Here is a 26,279-nt window from a genome sequence, read left to right on the forward strand (position 1 = left end):
AATTCAACCCTGCAGCTTATTTTGACCTTGGTCTATCCAAACGCAGCGGACTTTACCTTTTTTTTTGCCGATGCGTTAAAGGTTACACTAGGTAGGGACGTGACGACCAAACAAAGCGCTCGAGTAAAAATGTGTGGGGCGATCAGTGGGCATTGTGAAGCCACTTACAATAATTTAAGTTCACCAAATGCTAGCCAATACTAACCCGAATTGATAGGAAAACTCACGATTTTAGGCTTAATTATGGCACTTCTTCACAACTGCGCTTTTAACAATGATGTCCCTTTCTGGGAAATTACTGTATGTAGGTGTCGGAGACAATGTGCGATAGAATTTGTTTTTAAAACATTAGAGTATATTTTAAAAGATATGTTTGATTTTTAAATATGCAAACTCATAAAAAATTGGCCAGTTCAAAAACAATTACTTCCCTCCCCCACACAAAAAAAACTTCTCCCGATAAATTCTTAGGAAGGACAAAACTTCGCAGCTCGATGCAATCTCCGGCTCGGAGGAGGAGAGAAGCTGTCAATCAACCCAGGACAAGGCGGGACGTTCGGGACGGACGGACGGAAGGCTCCCGGCGATTGGTGAAAGGTAAAACCCGTCAAAGGGCTTCCCCGCCCCCTTACTGCCAGCAGGAACGCAGGGGAGGGAATCCCAGTAGGTTTGGTTGCGCGGTAGCGAAGGCCTCCATTTTGTCGAAGTTTACTCGCGTCCCCGAGTTTGTCCCCACTGTTCAGCCCCGCGCCCAGAACGACCCTCCGGTAGTCGAACGCGTGCAGACCCCAGAGGAGCACCAGCCGCCCTTCCGTTGGCGGCGGATGTACCGGCGGCCGGAGGACGAGGACAGGAGGAGGAGGCGACGACCGCCGCTTCGCTGATCTATGGCCACAGCTGTAAACCCAGGTGAGCGGCTGCCTTAAAATCGAGGCCCAGGCTTCGAGGCCATCGCTCTCCTTGCGCACCCCTGTCACCAGTTACAGGATTGAGTGATGAGAGCTGTCGCCTATTATTAAATGATAATTTATTCAACGTTTATTATTCTTTTAACATTACGTTACTGTCGATGTAGTTTTCACAATAGGATATTCCCATATTTTGGTCACACTTTTTAGCTTCAACTTTTTATCCCCCCTCCCCCTAATGGGGATGTTGCTGTACTGCAGCGTGACATGTTTACATAGCACGCTCGGATTGTGGTTGTCTGGAATTTAGAATGAAAAATCGTGCAGATGTAATGTTTTCAGCCTTTAGGTCATGTTTAATTTTATTGTCATGGGCACACAAATACCATGAAAATTAGATTTTTTTTGCAGCACAGTACATCACAAGATTTTATTATAATGTTATACAGTGCCTATAAAAAGTATTCAACTCCCCCCCCCCCCCCCCCCCGGAAGTTTTACAACTTTGAATCACAGTGGATTCAATTTGGCTTTTTTGACACTGATCAACAGAAAAAGACGTGTCAAAGTGAAAATAGATCTCTTAAAAAGTGATTGAAATTCGTTACAAATATAAAACACAAAAAATTGTTTGTCTAAGTATTCACCCCCCCTTTAATATGACACACCGAATCATCACTGTTGCACTGCTGCAGCCAATTAATTTAGAAGTTACATAATTAGTTAAATGGAGAGATGTTTTTGGAGACCTGTGTGCAGTCAAGGTGTTTCGATTGACTGTGGTAAAAATACACCTGTATCTGGAAGGTCCAACTGCTGGTGAGTCAGTATCCTGGCAAAAACTACACCACGAAGACCTCCAAGCAACTCTGCGAAAAGGTTATTGAAAAGCACAGGTCAGGAGATGGATACAAGAACATTTCCAAGTCACTGAATATCCCTTGGAATACAGCAAAGTCAATCATCAAGAAATATTTCAAAAGGTTATGGCACAGCCAGGTAAATCTCCCAGATTGTCCTTAAAATACTGAGTGACCATGTAAAGAAGAGGATTAGTGAGGGAGGCCACCAGGAGACCTATGACAGCTCTGAAGGAGTTACAAGCTTCAGTAGCTGAGATGGGAGAGACTGCACATACAAGTTGCTGGGGGCTTCAGCAGTCGCAGCTTTATGGGAGAACGCCCTTGTTGGAAAGAAAATGCACAGAAGGCATGCGGAGTCAGCTGGAAGAAGGCTGTATGGTCTGATGAAATCAAAATTGATGTTTTTGGGCATCAGGCTAAACACCAGGTTTGGTGTAAGCCAAAAACTGCACATTGTCAGAAACACACCATCCCTACCATGAAGCACGGTGGTGGCTGCATCATGCTGTGGGGATGCTTCCCTGCAGCAGGCCCTGGAAGGCTTGTGAAGGTAGAGGGTAAAATGGATGCAGCAAAATACAGGGAAATCCTGGAGGAAAACCTGATGTAGTCTCCAAGAGAACTGTGACTTGGGAGATTTGTTTTCCAGCAAGACAGTGACCCCAAGCATAAAGCCAACAATACACAGGAATGGCTTAAAAACAACAAAGTTAATGTGCTGGAGTGGCCAAATGTCCAGACTTCAATTCAGTTGAGAATTTGTGGCTGGAAAAGGGCTGTTTACTCATGATCCCCATGCAATCTGACAGAGCGTGATCAGTTTTGTAAAGAAGAATGGGGAAAAACTGCAGTGTCCAGATATACAAAGCTGTTAGAGACCTATCAACACAGGCTCGATGATGTAATTGCTGCCAAAGTTGCAGCATACTGACGAAGGGGGTGTATATTTATGTATCAATTATTTTGTGTTTTATATTTGTAATTAGATCACTTTGTAGAGATCTGTTTTCACTTGGACACAAAAATGTCATCTTCTGTTAAACAGTGTCAAAAAAGCCAAATTAAATCCACAGTGATTCAATGTTGTAAAACATGAAAACTTCCAAGGGTTGTGAATACTTTCTGTAGGCACTGTACACTGGGGCTCCACAGCAGCCAAGTGGTTAGCGTAATGCTAATATATCTCAGGTGTGAGTTCATCCTCCCAGTGGAATGTGTGGGTTTTAACCACACCCCCTGGTTCCCTCTCACAGTCCAAAGACCTACTGGGTTGGTTAATTGGTCATTGTAAGTTGTCCTGTGATTAGGTTGGGGTTAATTGGGGTTGTGGAATTGCTGGGCGAGCCTGCTCCATGCTGTATCATTAAAACTTAATTTTAAAAATGAACATAAATCATAAGCACAGCTCTAATCACTACAGTCTAGCAATACAATGCCCACTTTGATCTTTCTCACATGCTTTATTGTAATTAATTTTTTTCTTGTAAAATCATGTTCAAATTTATTGTCAATTCAACCATATGCCTGTATACTGCCAAATGAAACAATGTTCCTGTGGACCAAGGTGCACAACACAGTACATGTAACACACACACGCAGTAATATAACTGCAAATAAATTAACAAATTAAAAAATATATTCCAGAAATAAACAAAAGAAATGAAACAAAAATAGTTTGTGCATGCTGCTTATATGATGCTAAAGAACACCAGTGTAAGATCGAGAGAGAGGTTTAAAAAAAGAATTGGTCTGAGGTAGTGTTAATGTTTTTTCTCAGATCAGGTCAGGAACCTGATGTAGTGGGGAAGAAGCTGTTGAATGTTCAGGTGTGGGTCAACATTTGTTGGGCTCTTGTAACTCCTGCTCAATGACAACAGTGAGAAAATGGTAGTGGGAGTCCTTGAATTCAAGACTGTTTAATGTCATTTCCAGTATACAAGTGTAAAGAGAACAAAATAATTGTTAACACAGGAAATTCTGCAGATGCTGGAAATCCAAAGCAACACACACACAATGCCAAAGGAACTTAGCAGGCTAGGTAGCATCTATGGAATTGAATAAACAGGCAACGTTTCGGGCTGAAACCCTTCCTCAGGACTGACAAAGGTGTTTATTTACTGTTTATTCCTCTCTGGATGCTGGAAAATGCTGGAAGAAAGCGGGAGGTCAGGCAACACTATCAAAGTGAGTTCCTCTGGCATTTTGTGTGTGTTGCTCTTCAGAATCTCTTGTGTTACAGAAGCAGCCTCTTAGGACCACGAAGTGCATCCTCTTAGACTGTTTTTATTTATTATTATACTGCCCAAATTTAATTGTTGTGCTTCCAGCTACCCTAACCTTCTGAATTCTTTCCCTTAACCTTGTATCTCTCGACATATTTTTCAACGCTCATTAAATCAAGCAGCGTGACCAAGCTTCTTGTCTGTGTGTTGATATTTCCAATCTGACAATACATTTTTGCTGTGTAACAAGTGTTCGATCAATGGAAGCAACTTTAATGCAGAAACTCTTAACAAAGCTTTTCAATCTGTGTGTGTATTCTGCTTATGAATCACTCTCACACTGGCTCCACATTGTAAATTTTCAAGTATGGATGTGCAATATAAGCTGTTATTGTAATATTACACTAACATAACAAGTAGTTTTCGGCAGTAGCTATGTAATAGTACAGTACAATGGGCCCTCAACAGCCATCTCAGAAATGGAGCTCAGACCACCGCCCCCTCCAGCTCTTCTCTCTCTACACTTGATGATTGTGAGGCTGAGCACAGCTCCACTGCCATATTTAATTCTGCTGACAACACCACTGTTGTTGGCTGAATCAAAGGTGGCGACAAATTAGTATCGAGGAGGAAGATTGAAAATCTAGCTGAATGGTGCCACAGCAACCTCCCACTCAATGTCAGCAAGACCAAAGAGCTGATTATTGATTACATGAGGGGGAGAAAGGAGGTCCATGAGCCAGTCATCATTAGGGGTCAAGGGTGGAGAGGGTCAATTCCTTAGCATTGTCATTTCAGGTGCAGCATGCAAGTGCCATTACACAGAAGGCACAGTAACACCTCTGCTCAGGAGTTTGCAAAGATTCAGTATGTCAGGTGACTTTGATAATAAATTTACTTTGAACTTTGGAAGGAAGCCATCCTTAATCCTGAGGAAATATGAACATGGACCCCCAAATCTCTGCCGTTAAACTTGTACTCTGCCTTGAAGTTTGACTTTCCGAAGTGTATCACTTCATACTTGGGGCAGGCACCTCCTAAGTATAGTGAAATATGGTGAAAAGGCCTTGCTGTCTGGCTGCCAACAATAAACAAATTATTGTAATGACCATGTACACATCACACCTGTGACTGTTGCATCCTCTTTTTAGGAAACACTCGAGTACTGTTTAAATGTAGTTTAATTTCCTGCACATTTTGCACCAGGAATAGAAAAACGAGTTTGTGTTGTCTCAGTGTTCCTCAATGCTGAACAGATTTTGCAAATGTGGCCTGCAGCCACTGGGCTCCTGAACCGGCTTCACTCGCTTCCATGCTGAATTGGCTCCGTGGCTGTAAACTCACTTTGAGGGACTCTGCAGTTTGCACCATTCTTCTGTTTGCACATTGGGTGCTTGTTATTTTTTGTGGTGTAGAGGTTATTGTACATTCTGTTCTGTTCCTTTGTTTTGTGGCTGCCTATGAGAAGATAAATAAGTTATACGTACTTTAATAAATGTACTTTGAGCTTGGTGTTTTAAAATTGCATCCTTTCTGATAAATCTGCTTCAGATTTTTCCAGATCCAGTGCTTCAAGAGAAGCAGAACAAGTATGACTCATAATTAGGTTTATTATAACTGTCGTATGTGACCTGAAATTTACTGCTTTACAGTGCAAAATTACAAAATAGAAGGCATCAACATTGGTATGGTTGCGTGCAGAAAAAACCTACATTGTTTATTCTTTCTTATTGTACATTTAGAGTACTGGGGTTGCCAGACAGGACAGTGAAATGCTCTGCTTGCAGGATGACCATGTTGAGTTAGAGCTGGAACTGGTTGAGCTCCGGTTCATAGACAGGACATGCAGGGAGGTAGTTACACCCAAGGGTGCAGGACACAAGTAAATGGGTGACCATCAGGAGGGTGAAGCTAGTGCAGTGAACCCGTGGCCATTCTCCTCTGCATACATTTGGGAGGGGAAGGGGGATGACCCAGTAGAGGAAAGCCACAGTGGTCAAGTCTCTAGCACTGAGTCTAGCTCTGTGGTTCAGAAGGAAAAAAGGGGTAGAAGAGGTGAGCTGTAGCGATAGGGGATTCATTGCTTAGGGGAACAGAAAGCTGGTTCTGTGGACAAGAACAACATTCCCAGATGGTTTGCTGCCTCCAGGGTGCCAGATGTGGGACATCTCCAATTGTGTCCACAAATCAGAACATTAGTCTCACTGTGCTCAACCTTTCGATTCCTGACCTTGTAGGCAGTCTTAATAGCATCTTTCTCCACAACCTCTCCTCTAGTGGGAGGATAAACAGACAGAGGTAGAGGTCCATGTCGCTGCCGATATCATGGATGACGAGGTCCTGCAAAGTGAGTTGGGTGCTAAGTCAAAGGACAGGACTTCTAGGGTTGGGATTTCAGGATTGCCACGTGCCGGTGAGGCTAGAAATAAGATTATACAGTTTAATACCTGGCTAAGGAGTTGGTGTAGGAGGGAGGGCTTCAGATTTTTGGATCTTTGGGCTCTCTTTCAGGGAAGGTGGGACCTGTACGGAAGGGGTGGTTTGCACCTGAACTGGAGGGGAGTCTAATTATCTAGTGGGACGGTTTACTCGAGTTGTAGAGGGATGATGGCCAGAGTGCCAGATCAGGTAGAGGAGAGGTTGTGGAGAAAGATGCTGTTAGGCTTGCATACGTTAGGAATCGAAAGGTTGAGCACGGTGAGACTAATGTTCTGAGCTGTGTATATTTCTGAGCAAGGAGTATTGCAGGAAAAGCTGATCAGCACATGGAATTGGTTGCAGGAGGGGGCAAGACTGGCCACTCAGCACTCCAGAGTTCTGTTGTTTCATATGTAAGAGCAGGGGGTGGAATTAAAGGAGGGCTGGCATTACCATTTAGGGGAAATGTCATGACAGTGCTCAGTCAGGTCAGACTGGAGAGCTTGTCCCGTGAGGCTTTATGGGTAGAACAGGAATAAGAAAGGTATGACTCATCAATGGTATTATAATTATAGCTCACCCAATAGTGTGCGGATTTAGAAAGGCAAATTTGCAGTGAGATTGCAGATCATTGCAAGAAACGTAAGGCTGTGATAGTTGGTGATTTTAACTTTCCATATATTAACTGGGACTCCCATACTGTAAAAGGGCTGGATAGGAAATAGTTTGTCACATGAGTTCAGGAATGTTGCATTAATCAGTATATAGAGGTTCCATCTGGAGAGAGTGCGATACTGGAGAATGAGACAGGGCAGGTGACAGAAATTTGTGTATGGGAACTCTTTGCAGCAAGTGATCATAATGCATTTAGTTTCAAAGTAATTATGGAAAAGGATGTCTAGTACTTGGGTTGAGATTATAAATGAGAGAAAGTCGAATTTTGATGGTATCAGAAAGGATTTGACAGGTAAAGAATTGGGACAAGTTGTTTTCTGGCCAAGGCATACTTAGAAAGTGGGAGGCTTTCAAAAGGGAGATTTTGAAAATACAGAGTTTGTACGTTCCTGACAGAGTAAAAGGCAAAGATAACAGGCTTAGGGAACCTTGCTTTTCAAGAGATATTGAGGTCCTGGATAAGAAAAGAAAGAAGTACAGGTAGGAACAAATGAGGTACTGAAGTATAAGAAATGCAAGAGATCACTGAAGGAAATCAGGAGGGTTAAATGAAGGCATGAGGTTGCAATAGCAGACAAGGTGAATGAGAATCCTAAGGGCTTCTACAGATATATTAAGAGCAAAAGGTTAGCAAGGGGCAAAAATTAGTCCTCTGGAAGATTGGAGTGGTTATCTGTGTAGAACCAAAACAGATGGGGGAGATCTTAAATGGATGAATTTTTTTTTACGTCTGCATCCATCAGGAGATGGACGCAGTCTGTAAATGCAAGGCAATGCAGCACAAGGTCATGGATCCTGTACAGATTACAGAGGAGTGTTGCTCTCTGAGGCATATTAGGGTGGATAAAATTGCCAGGGCCTGACAAGGTGTTCTTTTGGACCCTGTGAAAGGCAAGTGCAGAAATTACAGGGGCCCTAGAGGAATAAAAGATAGCTTGTGGTGTTCTGTTTAAGAAAGGCTGTAAGAATAAGCCAGGAAATTATAAGCCATTGAAACTGACATCAGTGGTGGGAAAGCTATTGGAAGATAAGAGACTGGATATATAAGCTTTTAGATAGTCGGGGATTAATTAGGCATTGTCATCATATCTTTGTGCGTGGTGAGTCATGTCTAACAATCTTATAGAGGAAGTTAGCAGGAAAGTTGATGAAGGCAAGGCAGTGGGTGTTGTATGCATGGACTTTAGCAAGGCCTTTGACGATGTCTCACATGGGAGATTGGTCAAAAGGTTCAGTTCCTTGGCATTCAAGATGAGATAGTAATTTGGATTAGATATTGGCTTTATAGAAGAAGTCAGAGGATGGTTGTAAATGATTGCTTCTCTGACTGGAGGCCTGTTTCTTGTGGCATGGCAGAGTGATTAGTGCTGGGTCTGTTTGTTATCTACTGTACATCAACAATCTGGATGGTAAAGTAAACTGGATCAGCAAATTTGCAGATGACACCAAGATTGAGGGAGAAAGACTATCAAAGCTTGCTGCGGGATCTGGACCAACTGGAGAAATGGGCTGAAGAATGGCAGATGAAACTTAATGCAGACAAGTGAGAGGTATTGTACTTTGGGAGGACCAGCCTGGGTAGGTATTCATGGTGAGAGGTAGGGCACTGAGGACTGTGGTAGAATAGAGGGGTCTGGAAATATAGATTCATAATTCCACAAAAATAGTGTTACAGGTTGATAGGGATGATTTTAAAAAAAGCTTTTGGCACATTGGCCTTCATTAAACAATACATTGAGTAAATGTGGGAGTTGGAATTAAATTATTTAAGACATTGGTGAGGCCTTATTTGGTGTGTTGTGTCCAGTTTTGGTTATCCTACCACAGGAAAGATTTAAATAAAATTGATAGAGTACAAAGAAAATTTACAAGGATGTGTGGGGACTTAAGGATCTGTTACAATGAACAGTTAACCTGCTAACTGGCATGTCTGGGGTGTGGGAGGAAATCCACATGGTCACGGAGAGAATGTATAAACTCCTTACAGATGGTGCCAGGTTGTGTATGTAGATGTTAGACTGCAGATGCTGAAATGTGGAGCAAAAATCCAACTGCTGAAGGAACTGTCCATGTCGAGCAGCCTCTGTTGGGGTTAGGGGTGTAGGGGAACAAATTTATCAGGGACTAAAGGATCTGCATCAGGATTTATGGGTATTTGAGAATCCTCACAGACACCTTGGACTCTTCCAAAAATTCCCAGAAAGTCAATTACTATGGTGGTTTATATGATACTTCATTTCCATCCAAATGGTCAAGACCATAAGATATTGAAGCAGAATCAGACCTTTCAGTCCATTGAGTCTGCTCCACCATTCCATCATGGCTGATTTAATATACCTCAACCTCTCAACCACATTCTCCTGCTTTCTCTCCCTAACCTTTGATACCTTTACTAATCACGAACCTCTATCATCCTCTAGTTTACGTATACCCTGTGACTTGGCCTCCACAGCCATCTCTGGCAGTGAATTCCACAGATTCATCACCCTCTGGCTAAAGAAGTTCCTCCTTACCTCTGTTCTAAGTAGATGTCCCTCTATTCTGAGGCAGTGCCATTTGATCCTAGACTCCCCAACTACAGGAAACATCCTCTTCAAGTCCACTTTATCGAGGGCTTTCAATATTTGAGATAATCCCAGACTCTTCTAGTACAGGCCCAGGTCATCAAGCCTGGTTCTTGTATGCTAACCTATTCATTCCTGGAACCATTCCCATAAACCTCCTCTGGACTTTCTCCAATGCCAGCACATCATTCCTTAGATTATGGGAACAAAACTGCTCTCAATACTCCCAGCCGTGGTCTGACCAATGCCTTTATAAATCCTAAGCATCACATCCTTGCTTTTAAACTCTAGTCCTCTGGCAAGGCAATGAATGCTAACAGCTATCACTATGCTCCAGTTCTCCGGCTCTCTGCAGGTTGATCAGCATCTATGGGAGGGAAAGAATTGTTGACATTTCGGCTTGAAATCCTGCTTTGGCATTGAGAATGGAGTGGGGAAAGGATTCTGAGGTGATTGATGGACTGAGAAGGAGTGTAAGATGGCCAGTTGTTAAAAGGACGCAAAAGGAGTTGTGGTAGGCTCAAAAATTTTACAGCCCTTCACCTAAAGTCGATTTATCACCTACCCTGCTCATGGACTGTTTGTCCCAATCGTATCACAGAGGAGGCTACTTCATATCCACGGCAAGACCACCAGACTCAAAAACAGTTAATTTTTCCCAAGAAATAAAGCTGATCAACACCTCCATCCACTAAGTCCACCACTACTTTATTATTTCCTGCCAGTCCCTTGTGTATAGCCTAGCATTGTTTTATGAACACACAATCAATCGTTGATATTTTTTTAAGTATATATTTGTTTTATTATTGCACTCTTTATATTTTGTGAAGTATTTTGTGCTGCATTGCATCTGGAGTAACAATTATTTCGTTCTCTTTCACTTATGTACAGGAAATGACGCTAAGCAATTTAGAGGTTCTTGAATTCTCTCTTGCTGCACTTTAAGATTGTGTATAACAGCGAGAATAACAGCATAGTATTGGAGTTTATGCCAGTTTCTGTAGTGATCCCATCTCCGTGTAATTTAATCCTCAGTTAGCAAATACAAATCCTGTTTGGAATTCAAAAGAAGTAAAGGAGCAATGTGAGAGAGTCCCAACAAGTTGCCATGTGTGGGTTTATACTGGGGGAGAGACTGATGCAAAGGTTGCAATGAGTCCAGTTTTCTTAGATTAGGAAGCCTGTGGGTCTGTGACTAAGTCATGTTTAGGACCCATTCTGGAGAATTGGAACACTGAATATTCCCAGCTCCCAGTGGGGAGGGTGGCGATAGGCAAGGTGGAAGGCTGATTTGCCAGGATGTTTGGCAGCATCAAGTTTCTGCTGCCAGTTTGGTTGGATTTAAACAGCCCCTCTGCAAACTTTGAGAAAGAGCAGTTTCCTTCTACTGTTGCTGTTCAAGGGATCTTACTTTGCAAATTAATGGCAGCCTTTCTGACACTGACTACCCTTCAGGCAACACGTAGCTCTTTGATTGCAGAGGGCTGTGGGAGTCGAAGAAGGTACCTTTATCACAGAGGGGCTTCATGTGTAATTAAAATCGTTAAATGGGATTCTTGCTGCTCTTGTTAGGAGACAAAAGTTTGCTGTGGTTTGTTTTGGCCTTCATTCTAAAAAAAATAAAGCTCCCCTGTAGTTGCTGTGGTAACAGTCTTTGAGAGTTTTGATTGGAGTCTGTCACCGGGGCAACGCACGTCTCGTTTAATTCAGGATGCGAGTGGTGATGATGCAAAAAAAATGTGGATGTGGATATCCAGGCCGGTTTCTGCTAAACTCGTGTTCAGTTTAGTTTGTGTAGGATTTTTATCCTCTACATAATCCCCTCTGCTCATTTTGACCCTCCGTTTCTCCTCTGTCAGTAGCAGACCCCTTTCCGAATGTGCTGCTGTGCAATATTAGAGATTCTTGTTACTTATTCATGTGATGTGGGTGTCACAGGCGCTGTTGTCCATCCCTAATCACCCTTGAATTGAGTGGTTTGCAGGGCCATGTCAGTGGGCATTTAGGAGCGGTGAACACAGTGTAGTCAATCTGGAACTGCAATTTCACACACACGGGGTAAAGGCAGCAGGTGCCCTTGATAAAAGGTATTTGTCATATTGAAAAATACAGTGAAATGCGTTTTTTGTGTCAAACCAAATCAGCGAGGACTGTGCTGGGGAAGCCTGGCATGCCCATAACTCACTAGCCCTAACTTGTACGCCTTTGGAACGTGGGAGCAAGTTGGAGCACGCAGAGAAAACCCACACAGTCACAGGGAGACCATACAATCTCCTTGCAGATTGGGACAGGAATCGAACCTGATCTGCGATTGCACCAACCTTTACGTTATTTAACTGTGTGAGAGCAGCACTTGTGCTGTGGTTAGTTATTTAGAGATAACCCTTCGAGCCACGCTACCCAGCAACCCACCGATTTAACGCGAGCCTAATTGCGGGACAGTTTATAATGACCATACATCTTTGGACTGTAAACCAGAGGGCTCCCCAGATGCACACAGGAAAGAACACAAACTTGCTGACAGAGGACACAGGAATTGAACTCTAAAGCCCCAAACTGTAATGGCATCAAGCTAACGGCTGCGCTACCATGGCGCCCTAGAACTTCACAGCTTTTGTGACCCAGTTTGATAGGTACTATCCGTGTAGAGTTTATATTTTCTATCTATGTACGATCTGCGTATGGGGTTCATTCCCAGTCCTCTAGTTTCCTCCCACATCACAATGACATGTCAGTCATAGAGGCGTAAAGCATGGATACGGGCCCTTTGGCCCGACTTGTCCATGCAGACACTGGCCCATAGTCCTCGAAACCTCTCCTATCTATGCACTTGTACAGATGGCTTTTAAATGTTTGCAGCACAGTCACTATTTCTGGCAGCTCGTTCCAAGTACAGCGTAGGCCACCAACAGCAGCTCGCCAGAGTCCTCAGTCCTGGGTCAAAGGTTGATCGGCTTTGTGGTTTCCATTTTCACCACGTGACTTTATAAGTCTTCTGGGTCAACAACCTTCTTCTCCAAGGGATGAGGTTCTTGGAGCTTCTGAGTTTTTTTAAACGGGTTGCTAGCCCCATGCCAACTCTCCTTTCACAGCTGGGCTGGGACTGTCTATGGTGGAGTTCTGTTCAAAGTACATATGACCCATATTGTGAAGAAACTACATTGATGTCCCTTTTAAATCTTTTGCATCTGATCTTAGACCTGTGCCCTCTTGTTTTCAGTACCTTCTTCCTGGAAGAAAGAGGCTGTGTGCTTTCACCCTGCCTTTGCCCCTCATGATCTTGTACACTGACAATTTTGCTGGTAAGTGTCACCACACTTTCCGTTGGAAACCTACCCACAATATTCAACAGAACAACACGACATCTCAACGAACAACGATACCAAATAAAGTCCCTTTCGTTCTCCCCACAACCCCCGCCCTCACCACTTAACACCCATAGACTGTCCTCCAACTCCAGGACAGGTTGCCTCTGGGCCACCAGCTTCCAGTGGAGTTGCAGTCATTGGACCTCCCACTTCCCCAGTAGATTCCCAGACTCATCAAACAAGGGCCTTAACTTCATTGTTCTGAGGAAACAGGAAGTTCATTGGAGGATCAGAGGTGGACAGGGTCAGCAACTTTAAATTCCGTTATCATTTCAGAGGATCTGTCCTGGGCCCAGCACTCGAGTGCCATTATGATGAAAGCATGGCAGGGCCTCTACTTTCTTAGGAGTTTGAAGATTCGGCATGACATCTGAAACTGACAAACTTCTATATGTGTGGTGGAGAGTATATTGACTGGTTGCATCATAGTCTGATGTGGAAACACCGATGCCCATGAACAGACAATCCAACAAAAAGTACGGCCCAATCCATCAACGTAAAGCCCCCCCCACCCATTGAATGCGCCTGCATGAAACGCTGTTGCAGGAAAAGCAGCATCAAATTTCTTTTGTATTTACACATTAGGAGCTTGTCTTTCATTGATTCTGTTGTGTTTCCTCAATTTACTGTGAATGCCCACAAGAAAATGAATCTCAGAGTTGTACATGATGCCATATATGTGCTTTGATGATAAATTTAAGTTGAACTTTGAGAATTGAGGGAGTTTCCCCGATCTCCTAATGTTTCTCAGCACAGCCTTAAATTTTGAAAAATGGCACTGGATTTTATCTTTCCAAACTAGGAATTGTGCCTGGAAATGCAGTTTTTTAAAAAAAATTCTGGGATTGTTGATGGAGATACAGAGGTGAGAGAGAACGTGCTTGAAGTTCACCACCAGCTCTAGGCATATCAGAACTAGTAATTAGGAATGGCAGTCAGTGAAGTCAGGCAGGGGAAATCTTGGATTGATTCTTGCTCTGTACCTTAATAGGGTCACTTCCATTAGACATGGGAGCAGAATTAGGCCATTTGGTCCATTAGACTGTTCTGCCATTTGATCATGACTAATTTATTATCCTTTTCAACACTATCCTGCCTTTTTCCTGTAACCTTTGACACCCTGACTAATCAAGAATCTATCGACCTCCACTTTAAACATACCTAATGACTTGGCATCCACAGCACGTGTGGCATTGAATTCCACAGATTCACCACCCTCTGGCTAATGAAGTTCCTCCTCTTCCTGGTTCTAAAGTGCATCTTTGCTCAGGATAGCCGTGTGATCCTTGATTCCAGTGTCTGCTCGGCAACTGTTGAAGACTGATAGTAAAAGGTTTCATGCAGTTTGTCGATACACGCTGAGTGGCAGTTCATTTGCATCAGTAATCAACAGAACCTCACGGTGTGCGGCAAGTGTTGCCACACACTCTGGCACCAACATAGTATGCCCACAATGCTTGGCAGAACACACCAAGCACCATTCTTCCTTCCCACCCGCCCACGGCTATGCACAGTCCCCCAACCCCAGGGCAGACCAAAAATGGCACGATGGAGTAGCAGGCAGCATGACGCTCTTGCAGCTTGGGGCATTGGAGTTTGGAATTAATTCCAGTGCCATTTGTATGTTCTTCCCATGAGCGTGTGGATTCTCTCCAGGAGTTCCCGTTTCATCCGACAGTCCAAAATTGTATTGTTACGAACCCCGTAACTGGGTCACTTACCAGCAAAGATAGAGAGGTCCGTTGCAGTCTTATGGTACTATTTTTAACAGTATTAGTAAAAATACACAAAAATAATATCAGTGCAAACATACAGATAATATACGTCGTCAATACTAAATCTAAAAGTGCGGGTATAATAATAATAAGAAATAAGCTCTATCGTTGTCTAGGGGATAATGTATTGTCCGATGGAAATATAAAGGTCACTCAGTTCATTCAGGCTGCAGCCTTTGGTTGGAGAGAGACAGATTTTAGAAACTTGCCGGCTTTCCTTTATCTGATCTTGATCCGCATTCGTCCTTTAGCGAGGCCGTTCCATGGAAGACTTGTCATCTGGGCAAGGATGGACACACACACAAGCCTCCACCGGTCTGGGGTGTCGGAAGGGGTTGTTCCCCAGACCCTCTTTTATCCTTACTCACGGGGTCTCAGATGTCAGTCAGGTTGGGATGATGCAATCCCTCAACCAGCCCACTCTGGTCATCCCCTGAGGGCTTCAATGAATAGTACAGTACTCAATACACTATTCCGTATCCAAGAGACACTGGCCGTTGTCCATGGCTTTGTCTTGCGGAGGCCAGGACACATTCCAAGCCTTGTGTATTCTGGATGTCTCTCTCTCATTTCCTGGGTCCCAGACCTGAATTAATAGCGATCTTGCGATTCTCAAAAAGGAGGGGGCTACTTTGTATCCTTCAGCCCCTCAGAGTTGTGGCACATTCGTAACAGTACCAGTTCACTAGGGCAGCAGTGATGGTCCTCCATCTCTCTCTGCCGTTGGCCATCTTCTCTATTGTGGTTCAGGATCTTCATCTCATACTGTTCCACTCAGATGTAGGAGGATTCTTCTTTGCTTTTTCCAAAACAGTTTGAGCAAACAGGGTTTTTAGCCCCGAGCTGAACCCCCAAGCCTGGAGGACCGGTGGACCACTCTCAGTTCCTTTGATCTTTGGGTCATGGGTAACCCTACCAAGAGCCAAAGCATAAAGACCTTCGCTGACATCTCTCTCTCTGGTCATTGAGACATACAAGCCTCCAAACCACAGCAAGGTTGTAGTCTTGGAGATGACCTGTGATTAGGCTAGGGTTAGGTAGATGGCTCAATTGCTAAAATGTATTTAATTCCTCCACTCCACCCAGCCAGTGTCATGGCAGACTTATTTTAGGGGCTCATAAACACAAGAGATTCTGCAGATTCTTCAAATCCAGAGCATACACACAAAATGCTCGTTGAAGAATTTACTGCAAAACGCTAATAACTATGAGTGGCTTTACTCTGTTAGGGAACAGAAATAAAGACACATACCTCGGTATATGGTTAACCCTTTTATTACATGATCACAGGAGCCATTGTCTTATGACTCAGTCGATGTTGCATCTTAGATTTATACAGTAAATTTTGGGCAATAGCCAATAGGTAAACATACTTGGTCAGCAATTTCAAAAGCACTTGTTAGGTATAACCAAGTTTACTAACATTCCTGTGCGATGCACAGAAATAGAGATGCATGTCGACAGTTAGTTCCTCTATCTGCTACATACTAGACAGTCTTGCAAAAGGGTTAACAATGCCTCGTTGCTGGCATGATCCATGTCTGGCTACTGTTAGCTCATACAAGGGAGTGTCTGCCTCTTACCCCATCATCCTCATGACCCAGGTCTTGTGCAATATCTAGCTTGTCAAGCTTGCCAACAGCATCTAATTCCAAATTAATCTTAACTTTATAATTTTCTTCCACAGTCTCACTGAACTCCCGTTGAAGAGAAAATTTAAGCTTCTTCCGGGTAAGGCCTACCTCAAAAGGACTTTCCAGTCCCAGGAATTCCCAGAGATTCCTTGACAGAGTGTTGGGTTGCTCGTGCTTTTTAACCATTTGCACTTTAAATGAGAGCTATTTAACCAAAATCCTCAATGTTGAAGTTCTCATGACTCTCCTGTGAACTTTCACACTCTCATAAGGGGTTGGCCATTGCTCTAGATAGAGAGAGTACTGAGCCACTGAGTTTTCCTAGACTATCTCTGTTGGAATGCCATGGAAGTTTCTGCCTAGAAGTTAAGAGGAGCAAAACTCTTAATTCCCTGAAAGGTTGAGGAACCTGACAGGTCAGGCAGCATCTGTGGAGGGAAATGGATGGTCAAAGTTTTGTTTTTGTATTTCTATTTCCTCATTCTGGTTCTCCTCTGGCCTCCCTTTCTCATGGTTTACTGTCCTCTCCTATCATAATCCTTCAGCTCTTTACCTCTTCTACCTACTCATTTCATCCTCACTGACTTTCACCCCTCACCTGGGGTCACCTATCACCTGCCAGCTTGTACTCCTCCCCCTCCCTCAGTCTTCTTATTTGGCTTCTTCCCCTTTCCTTTCTAGTCCTGATGAAGGGCTTTGCCAGAAACTTCCCCTCTGTAGATGCTGAGTTCCTCCAGCATTATGTGTGTGTTGCTCTGGATTTCCTGACTCTCTCACTCCACAGATGCTGCTCAACCCAGAGTTCCTCCAGCTTTTTCTGTTCTCCTCCAGTTTGCTGTGTCATCCAAGTGTCTCATTCTATTGTTTTTGTGGGGGGGGGGGGGGTAGCATTAAATTTTGTCAGACCTCTTCCTACAATTCAGATGTGTCTGCTGTGGTACATATTCTGTTTTCCTTGTGTTTCCCAGCTGACTGTTCCATTTCCCTTTTCTCCAGTTGTAGAAATGGCTTCAGAGATTGGAGGACCTCTGGGCGTGTCAGCGGCTGGGAATGCTGGAGCAACAACACAGCCTCCGTCCGGCGGCGGCATCATGTCTCGGGCACCTAAGAGACGCTCGGGGTAAGGAATTTTGGGCCCTGCCTCATGCAGGAAGGCTGTTCTGACTGGATGATTTTGTTCGATTCTGTAGTGAGAATGTCACACGAAGCAAGGTGCCCATCCAAACATGTCCAATTTTTCTTTCCTTGACCCATACCTCTTGAAGCCTTTCCCAAACATTGATCTATCCAAATGTCTTCTGTTGCTGTGTTCCAAGTAACTTTATTATCAAATTGCTTATATACTCAATGGCCACTTTATTAGGTACACCTGTTAATGCAAATATCCAATCAACCAATCACATGGCAGCACCTCAGTGCACAAAAAGCATGCAGGCATGGTCAAGAGGTTCAGTTGTTCAGACCAAACATCAGAATGGGGAAGAAATGTGATCCAAGTGACTTTGACTGTGGAATCATTGTTGGTCCCAGACAGGATGGTCTGAGTATCTCAGAAGCTGCTGATTTCCCAGGATTTTCACGCACAATATTCTGTACGGTTTACAGAGAATGGCAGAGTGTGGGTGAAAACACATTGTTGGTGAGAGAGGTCAGTGGAGAATGCCAAATTGGGTTCAAGCTGACAGAAAGGCAGCAAACAGTAACTGAAATAACCACGCATTACAACAGTGGTGTGCAAAAGAGCATCTCTGAATGCACGACTTGTCGAACCTTGATGTGGATTGGCTACAGCAGCAGAAAACCGTGAACATACACTCAGTAGCCACTTTATTAGATACACAAGTTACCTAAGATTCAGCTAATCTTAATAAATAATGAACAAAAACTGACAACCAGCCAATGTCAAAAGAAGCCAAACTGCAAATAAAACAAATAATACTGGGAACATGTGTTGTAAAGGGTCGTTGAATATAAGTCTGTAGGTCGTTGAATCAGTTGTGAATTCTGAGTGAAGTTATCCATACCTCAAACACTTCCTCTGGCAGCTCATTCCACCAACTTCTGTGTGAAGAAGTTGTCCTTCAGATTTCTCCCCTCCCACCTCAAACCCACTCTCCTTCCCTGAAACACCTCTCAGGATTTTATAATATTCTGTAAGGTTAGCTTTCAGTTGCCCATGTGCCATGGAATAACGTCCTAGCCTGCCTAGCCTCTCCCTATAACACAGGTCCTCAAGTCCCAGCGATGTTCTTGCAAATCTTGTTTGTACTCTTTCCAGCTTGTGATGTCACACCTGCAACACAATGACCTAAACCGTACATGCTTGTCCAAATTGCCAAAGGCAACAGCCTGTTTCTGTGCTGTACACGACTATATGCAGCAGTAGCAGTAAGTGATATGCTCCTCAAACCTGTTCAGCCGTTCAATAAGATGAAGGCTAATCTGATTACTGGCCTGAGCTCCACTTCCTTGTTTAATCTCCACAACCTGGAAAATAGCTCAGTTGAGAGAGCGTAGCCAAAAGATGTAAAAGTTCCTGGTTTAATTCCGGGTTTCGGTAGTTTTTCATGTTTCCTTCTGATTGTAGAACAACACTGATGGTGTTACAGTGTCAGCAAGCCTGTTCAACTGTGCTGTATCTCTAAATTAAAAATGTAAATAAATAAAAGCCCTCAAATTCTGCTGTAGGGCCTTTTAAGTAGATGGAATCCACATTATTGAGCGTCTGCTAGGGGAGGGGGAGGGGCTGAATTGTTTTGCCTGGCACCCAGACTTGACCTCCACCCACCCAGTCCATGCTGCAGATCTGTCTGTCTGACCCTGAGTGAATCAAGCCTATTGTATCTCTAGGCTAACAAACAATCTGCCAGAAGAACTGAGTGAGTCAAGCAACATCTGTGGGAGTAGAGGTATCATTGGCATTTGGACCGGAAGCCTCGGCAATTCCTTTCCTCTCCTTGGCTTCTCTTTGGAGCTGCTAAGTTCTTGCTACCCCTTGCGTCTCTGCACTTTAATAACTCAGGAGTGCATCAAATAACACGTGCTGGGGGATAATATTGTGAGTAGCAAAACCGCCACAGCTGTCATAATTTCAATGTTTATAATGAAAGTATAAACCGTGATTCCCGTCCACCGCACACAGCCGCACCCTGGACCAAATACAGGCCATCCACGAGTAACGAACGGGTTCCATTGTTCAGTGGTCCAAAAGATTTTAAAAAGATCTAAGGAGCAAGTTTTTACACACACAGGGTGGTGAGTTAATGGAGCAAGCTGCCAGAGGAAGGTACAATCATAATATTTAAGACTATAAGACATAGGAGCAGAATTAGGCAATTTGGCCCATTGAGTCTGCTCTGCCATTTCGTCATGGTTGATTCCAGATCCCATTCAACTCCATACTTCTGCACTCTCACCACATTCCAGAGGTCCAGAAGCCAGTCTCATTGAAGGATCTGAGGTGGAGAGGGTTAACAACTTTAAATTCCTCGGTGTTATTATTTCAGAAGACCTGTAGAAGTAGACCTATATAGTCCTGGGCCCAGCATGCAAATGTAATTATGAAGAAGCATGGCAGCACCTCTACTTCCTTCGGAATTCGCAGAAATTTAGCATGATATCTAAAACTTTGACAAACTTCTGTAGATGTGTGCTGGAGAGTATATTGATTAGCTGCATCATAGCCTGGTATAGAAACACCAATGCCATTGAATGGAAAATCCTACAGAAAGTAGTGGATATGGCCTAGTCCTTTATGGGTAAAGCCGTCCCAGCCATTGAACACATCTGCATGAAATGTTGTTGCAGGAAAGCAGCGTCCATTGTTGGAGGAATCCCTACCATCCAGACCGTGCTCTCTTCTCGTGTCATCAGAAATAAGGAGCCTCAGGACCCACACCACTGGGTTTAGGAACAGTTACTACCCTTCAATCATCAGGTTCTTGATTGAATGAGATAACTTCACTCAACTTCACCTGTTCTTGATGGAGAATAGAGCCATAGAACTGACTGTGTCCACCACTAGCCTCTTGCATTCCTGTGCATACCAGGTGGTAATGCAAGCAGCCAGATTGCTTTCCACTGTACGTCTGAGGTTTATGTAGTCAGTGATATGCAGAACCTCTTTAGACTTTGTAAGAAAGTAAAGACCTTTGTTCATTGGAAGTATTGAATGCTTATTTGCTCTTTACAGTACTGGTCCATTCCCATTGCTATCTGTAAGGAGTTTGTACATTTTGCCTGTGACTGCAAGTTACTCCCTCCATTCTGCTTGCAATGATAAGTGCCACACCTGTCTCTATACCTCCTCCTTCACTACCTTCGAACAGTCTTGGTAGGTGAGGCAACACTACTGTTGGGGTCAACTACTGTATCCAGTGCTCCAGGTGTGGTGAGACCTGACAAAGATTGGGAGACAGTTTTGCCAAGTACCTATACTCTGTCAACCAGAAAAACCAGGATCTCCCTGTAGCCATCCAATGCAATTCCACTTCCCATTTCCATTCCTATTCCTATTCCAGCAATGAGGCCACCTTCAGTTGAAGGAGTAACACATTATATTCCATCTGGGTAGCCTTGAAACTGCTGACATGAACATTGATTACTCCAACTTATGATAATTGCACCCCCCCCCCCCGCCACCACCATTCCACATTCCTGTTTCCTCTCTCACTTTATCTTCTTACCTATCCATCACCTCCCTCTGATGCTCCTCCCTCTTCCCTTTATCAGATTCCCCTTCCTCCAGGCCTATTTGCCTCCTTCACCAATCATTTTCCCAGCTATTTATTTCACCCCTCCCCCTCTCCTGGTTTCACCTATCACCTCCCACCTTCCTCCCCTATCACTTCTTCCTCCCCTCCTCCCACCATCTTACTCTGACGGCTCCCTTATCTGTTCTGAAGAAGGGTCTTGGCCCAAAACATCGACTGCTTACACCTTTCCATAGATGCTACCTGGCCTACTGAGTTCCTCCAGCATTTTGTGTGTGTTGCTTTGGATTTCTAGCATCTGCAGATTTTTTTGTGTTTCATATATGATTCTCTATGAAGGGGACAGGGAGAGGGGAATTTTGGTTGGAAAAAGGGAGAGGGGTGGCAGTGGGAAGCACTGGGGGTCATTCTGTAATGGTAAAAACCCAATTGTTTGGAATCAAATGATCCTGCCTGATGTCTCAGGGCTGGGTGTGTCTGCACCCGCGTCACCCCCTGCCCCTGGCACTCCTCTTCTAGCGTCTTCCCCACACCCCTCCCGTGGTGCTCCACCCTTGGCATTCCCAACATCCTTTGCTCCTGCCAGATTTATAAATTCGCACTCCACTCTACATTGACAAATGCACTACTGTCCAAAAGTCTTAGCATCCATTATATATCCATTCTAAGACTTTTGCACGGTGTTGTGTATGTATATACAATATATAAAATCAATTAAATAAGTAGTGTAAAAAGAGGGAAAAAAGTAGTGAAATAGTGTTTCTGGGCTCATTATCCATTCAGAAATCTGATGGCGGATCTGAAACGTTGAGTGTTGGTCTTCAGGCTCCTTTACCTCCTCTCTGCTGGTAGTAATAAGATGAGGGCATTTCCTGGATGAGGGTACTCATCGTCATACTGTCATTATGAAAATAATACTCATGTTTCATACTGACGGTATACATTCACTAGTCAGTTTTACTTTGCATTTCTGCAGAAGCCATTGTCAACCCATTGCCTGTGATCAATTGTTCTTTTGTTGCAGGCTGGATTTTGATGATGATGATGATGGTGAAGGAAGCAGCAAGTTCCCCAGGTTGGTGCAACTCTGCATTTATTCTTTAAACTATTAAACTTTATTCTGGCCATCTCGTTCACTTTTCCGATCCACGCTGGTGGTATTTACAGGGGTGGAAGAGGGAATTGGGTGGAACTGTAAAACTTGTGATTTCTTACTACTGCCCTAAATGGTCGGAACTGCAGTGCGACTGTTGACGGAGAGAAACTGGCTATGTTAGCATCTGCCATTCAGTGTATGATGTAAATAAAACCAGAAAATTCTCGGAGACCACTCAACAGATCGTGCAGCATCTGTGGAAAGTGAAATGGTTAACAGAAGTAAGCAGCGTGGTAGCATACTGGTTAGTGGAATGCTTTTACAGCGCCAACAACTTAGCTTGAATTCCCGCTATTGTTTGTAACGACTATATACCTTCTCCCCGTGACCATGTGGGCTTCCTTGGTGTGCTCCAGCTTCCTCCGAAATTCCAAAGAAGTGCGGGCTATTATGTTAATTGCTTACATGGATGTAATTGGGCAGTGCAGTCTTTTCAACTAGAAAGGCCCGTTACCCTGTTGTATCTCTAAATAAATAAAATTTGGGGTCCCATGCTCTTGAAATGAGCGGAGACTCATTTGGTTTAAGTAGCAGAGAGTGAGGGGGATCACTTGATTTGTCCACTATAGTAAACATTTATTCCCCGAGCCACTGGAGTGGTAGCAGGTTATACCCTTTACATTCAGAGAATCAGCTTTTTGCAAAACAAGAACTTCTGTTTCTTTTGCAAGCGAAATATTTGGACGAGTAGTTCAGATGGATGATTGTCAAAGGTAGTTGGGATGTAGAAGGTTTAACTTTCTGTGGTCTTTCTATCCAGGTGTGATGATGATCAAGGGCCCAACGACAAAGAGAGATTTGCAAGGTAACAGTGACTTCTTTATGAGCTGTTGGAGGTCATCATTCGATAATAAATGACATGGGAATAATAAGTACCACAGTAAACATGGTGTGCATAAAAGCAGTAAAATATTACAAAATACGGGAGTGCAAACTGAATTGGTGCTGGTTTACTATTGTCATCTGCACTGAGATGCAATAGAAGGCTGTTCTTACAGATCAGATCGTTCCACAGTGCATCTAGGGAATACAAGGTAAAACAGTAACATTGCAGAATAAAGTGTAACAGCTACAGAGAGTGCAGAGCTGCTCAGTTGGAGGACTTGGCAGCATCACCAGGAAGGAGCTATGAGAGAGGAGTTTGGTTCAGGAGTCTGACAACAGTGGGGAAAGAAGCTGTTCTTGAGCATCCAGACTTTTGAGCTCCTCTATCTTCTGACAGAAGGTAGGAGGAGGAAAAGGGCATGACCTGGGTGGCAGGCATCCTTGATGATGCTGTAACAGGTGATGCGATTTGAAGATGGACTGGAAGGAAGGAAGGGAGGAGCCTGTGAAGGACTGGGTGGTGTAGGTTCTGATGGTCCATTTCTGAGCAGTTTCCATACCAGTCTGAAATGCAGCCAAGCAGGATGTAGAAATTTAACAAAACAAAAGATGTGCTGAATCTTCTTAGATGCCAAGAAAGCACATGCATTTGATCACCATGCCAGTGTGGAAGAACCGGAGAGCCTGCCAGTGATATGGATGCCTGACAGGTTGTTTTCACCCGGTTGTAACAGATTTCAGGCTCTGTATAGAGGGTTATCATGCCCTGTGAGCTTGTGAAAAGTTCTGCAGACTTGCAAATCATTGAAATAAAAGTGTGAATTTAGAACATTTTCAGCAATTTTGGGTGTGCTGGCCTGGAGAGGTGTTTCATAAAATTATCCCAGGAATGAAAGGTTTAATGTATGAAGAGCATTTAATGCCTTTGGCCTGTACTAGCTGGAAATGGTGTGAGGGATGGGTATCACATTGAAGCCGACCAGATACTGAAAGGCTTGGATAGAGTGAATGTGGAGAGGATGTTTCCAGTAGTGGGAGCATCTAGGATCCAAGGGAACAGTGTCAGAATACAGGGAATTCCCTTTAGAATAGAGATGAGGAGGAAATTCTTTAGCCAGATGGTGGTGATTTTGTGGAATTCATTGCCACAGACTTGTAGAGGCCAGGTCAGAGTTTGATAGATTCTTGTTTGGTGAGGCGGTTAAGGTTTACAGAGAGAATGGGTTTATGGAAAACAAATGAGTCGTGATTGCATGGTGAAGCAAACTCAATCGGCTGAATGGTCTAATTCTGCTCCTTGGTTTTATGATCTTGTAAGTTGATCATTGTCTTTTGTTTTTGGACTCTGATTTTTCTGGTTCCTGCTCTCCAGGGAAAACCACAGTGAGATCGAACGACGCCGGCGGAACAAGATGACAGCATACATCACGGAGCTATCGGACATGGTGCCCACCTGCAGCGCCCTGGCCCGTAAGCCAGACAAGCTGACGATCCTGCGCATGGCCGTGTCCCACATGAAGTCGCTACGGGGAACAGGCAACACCTCAGTCGATGGCACTTACAAACCCTCCTTCCTCACGGACCAGGTAGGTGGGCTCACGGGCAAGGGCAGTAGTAAGTCGAGTGTCAGTCCTTGTGCCCGCATCTATGGAGCACCTATCCTTCCCATTCACTATGTCACCTGCTTTTAAGATCATTATCACTCTGGTATTCAAGAGAAACAAGATACCGTACTGTAACTAATGGCCCGTGGTTCTAAAATCTGCTTCCAAAGGGTGGTCATGCCACACATCAACTCCAACCTTCCTTGACCCTTTGCAATTGCCCATCTTCTTCCCCCACCATCAAGTAGAAGATAAAACAGCCTGAAAAAATGTTCACCAGGCTCGAGGATAAGGTAGACCCTTGGCCTCTGCAGTCTACCTCATTATGGTCTTGTACTTTATCGTTTACCCATGCAGCACCTTTTCGGTAGCTTTTACATTTATTCCGCATTGTTTTTATTTTTATATTAAGTTACCTCATTGTGCTGTGTAATAATTTGATCTGCAAAAACAGTATGCAAGACCAGCTTTTCACTGTATCTTGGTACATGTGACAATACCTTAGTAGATACAAGGTTTCCAATCTGGGTTTCAGTAGAATAAACGTAGTTAACTTCCCAAGCAATCACAAGTGGGGAGCAAAACTCTTTGGCTGATCCAAAATGTTAACTGAATTCTCTTTCTGCAGATGCGGACTGAGGATTCTGGTAGCATTTACATTTTGGTTTCAGATTCCAGCACTGGTTTTTCATAACTTACCCAGCAGTTGTGATAGTTTGGTAACAGCTATAGAGCGCAGTACAGGTTGAAAATAAGGCACTGTGTCATAACCATGTAGATTGTGAAATCAAGAGTGTATCTAACCACATAAGAAATAGGAGCAGGAGATGGCCATCTGACACATTGAGCCTCCTCCGTGGCTGACTAAACTGTGGACTTGGCTCCACCTATCTGTCTTTTCCCCAGTACCCTTAATTCCCCTGTTATGCAACAATCTGTCTATCTGCATCTGATCCTGTAGGGGACCATGCAGTGGTCATAACAGCGGGGTAGAAGCTGGTTGTGCATGCTTTCAGACCTTTGTATCCTCAGCTCAATGGGAGAGAGGAGAAGAGAGAATGTTCGGGGTGGGGAAGAGGTCTTTGATTGTGTGGCTGCTTTACTGAGGCAGCAAGAAGTGTAGCCAGAATCCATAGAGGGGAGGCTGGTTTCTGTGATGTGCAGAGCTGTGTCCACAACTCTCTGCCTTTTCTGATGGTCTTTGTGATGTTTTGTAACTTTAAAACATGAAACCAGACTAATAATAAGACAGGAGTTCAAAATAATGCAAGACTTAGTTCATGTTGCTTTAAGAAATGCGAGTATCATGTGGTAGAGTTATGTATGCAATTCATGCTTTTCTTTAATACACCATAATTCATTATATAAGCAACAAAGAATACTTAAACAATATATTTACAAGATTACTTGATGTACAAGAGTCGTGGACGGAGTAGTTGCCATCCTATAGTGCATTGATTATAAAATTGGTAGTGGTTGAGGGGGCAGGCCTGATTTTGGCCTTCTGGAAGCAAGAGAAAGTGGTATTGAGTTGAGACTTGCCCTTCCAGGGTAC

General features: G+C 43.7%; 1 protein-coding gene across 5 annotated transcripts in view; it reads left to right on the plus strand.

Annotated features, from left to right (window-relative positions):
- The first annotated feature begins 593 nt into the window (after positions 1-593).
- LOC132399636 (aryl hydrocarbon receptor nuclear translocator-like) overlaps positions 594-26,279 on the plus strand; it is an 89,351-nt gene continuing 63,665 nt past the window's right edge. Inside the window, exons 1-7 of one of the 5 annotated variants that reach the window (XM_059980228.1) lie at positions 602-909; positions 12,871-12,952; positions 16,481-16,524; positions 17,424-17,547; positions 22,164-22,214; positions 23,056-23,100; positions 24,493-24,706. In XM_059980228.1, the coding sequence (XP_059836211.1) occupies positions 17,432-17,547; positions 22,164-22,214; positions 23,056-23,100; positions 24,493-24,706 (426 nt within the window). In that variant the 5' untranslated portion in view covers positions 602-909; positions 12,871-12,952; positions 16,481-16,524; positions 17,424-17,431. Of the gene's footprint in view, positions 910-12,870; positions 12,953-16,480; positions 16,525-17,423; positions 17,548-22,163; positions 22,215-23,055; positions 23,101-24,492; positions 24,707-26,279 lie in introns of all 5 variants that reach the window. The other 4 variants (XM_059980229.1, XM_059980227.1, XM_059980226.1 and 1 more) reach the window with 4 other exon arrangements.

The sequence above is a fragment of the Hypanus sabinus genome, chromosome 9 (assembly GCF_030144855.1).
Source record: "Hypanus sabinus isolate sHypSab1 chromosome 9, sHypSab1.hap1, whole genome shotgun sequence".
NCBI classification, from domain to species: Eukaryota; Metazoa; Chordata; class Chondrichthyes; order Myliobatiformes; family Dasyatidae; genus Hypanus; species Hypanus sabinus.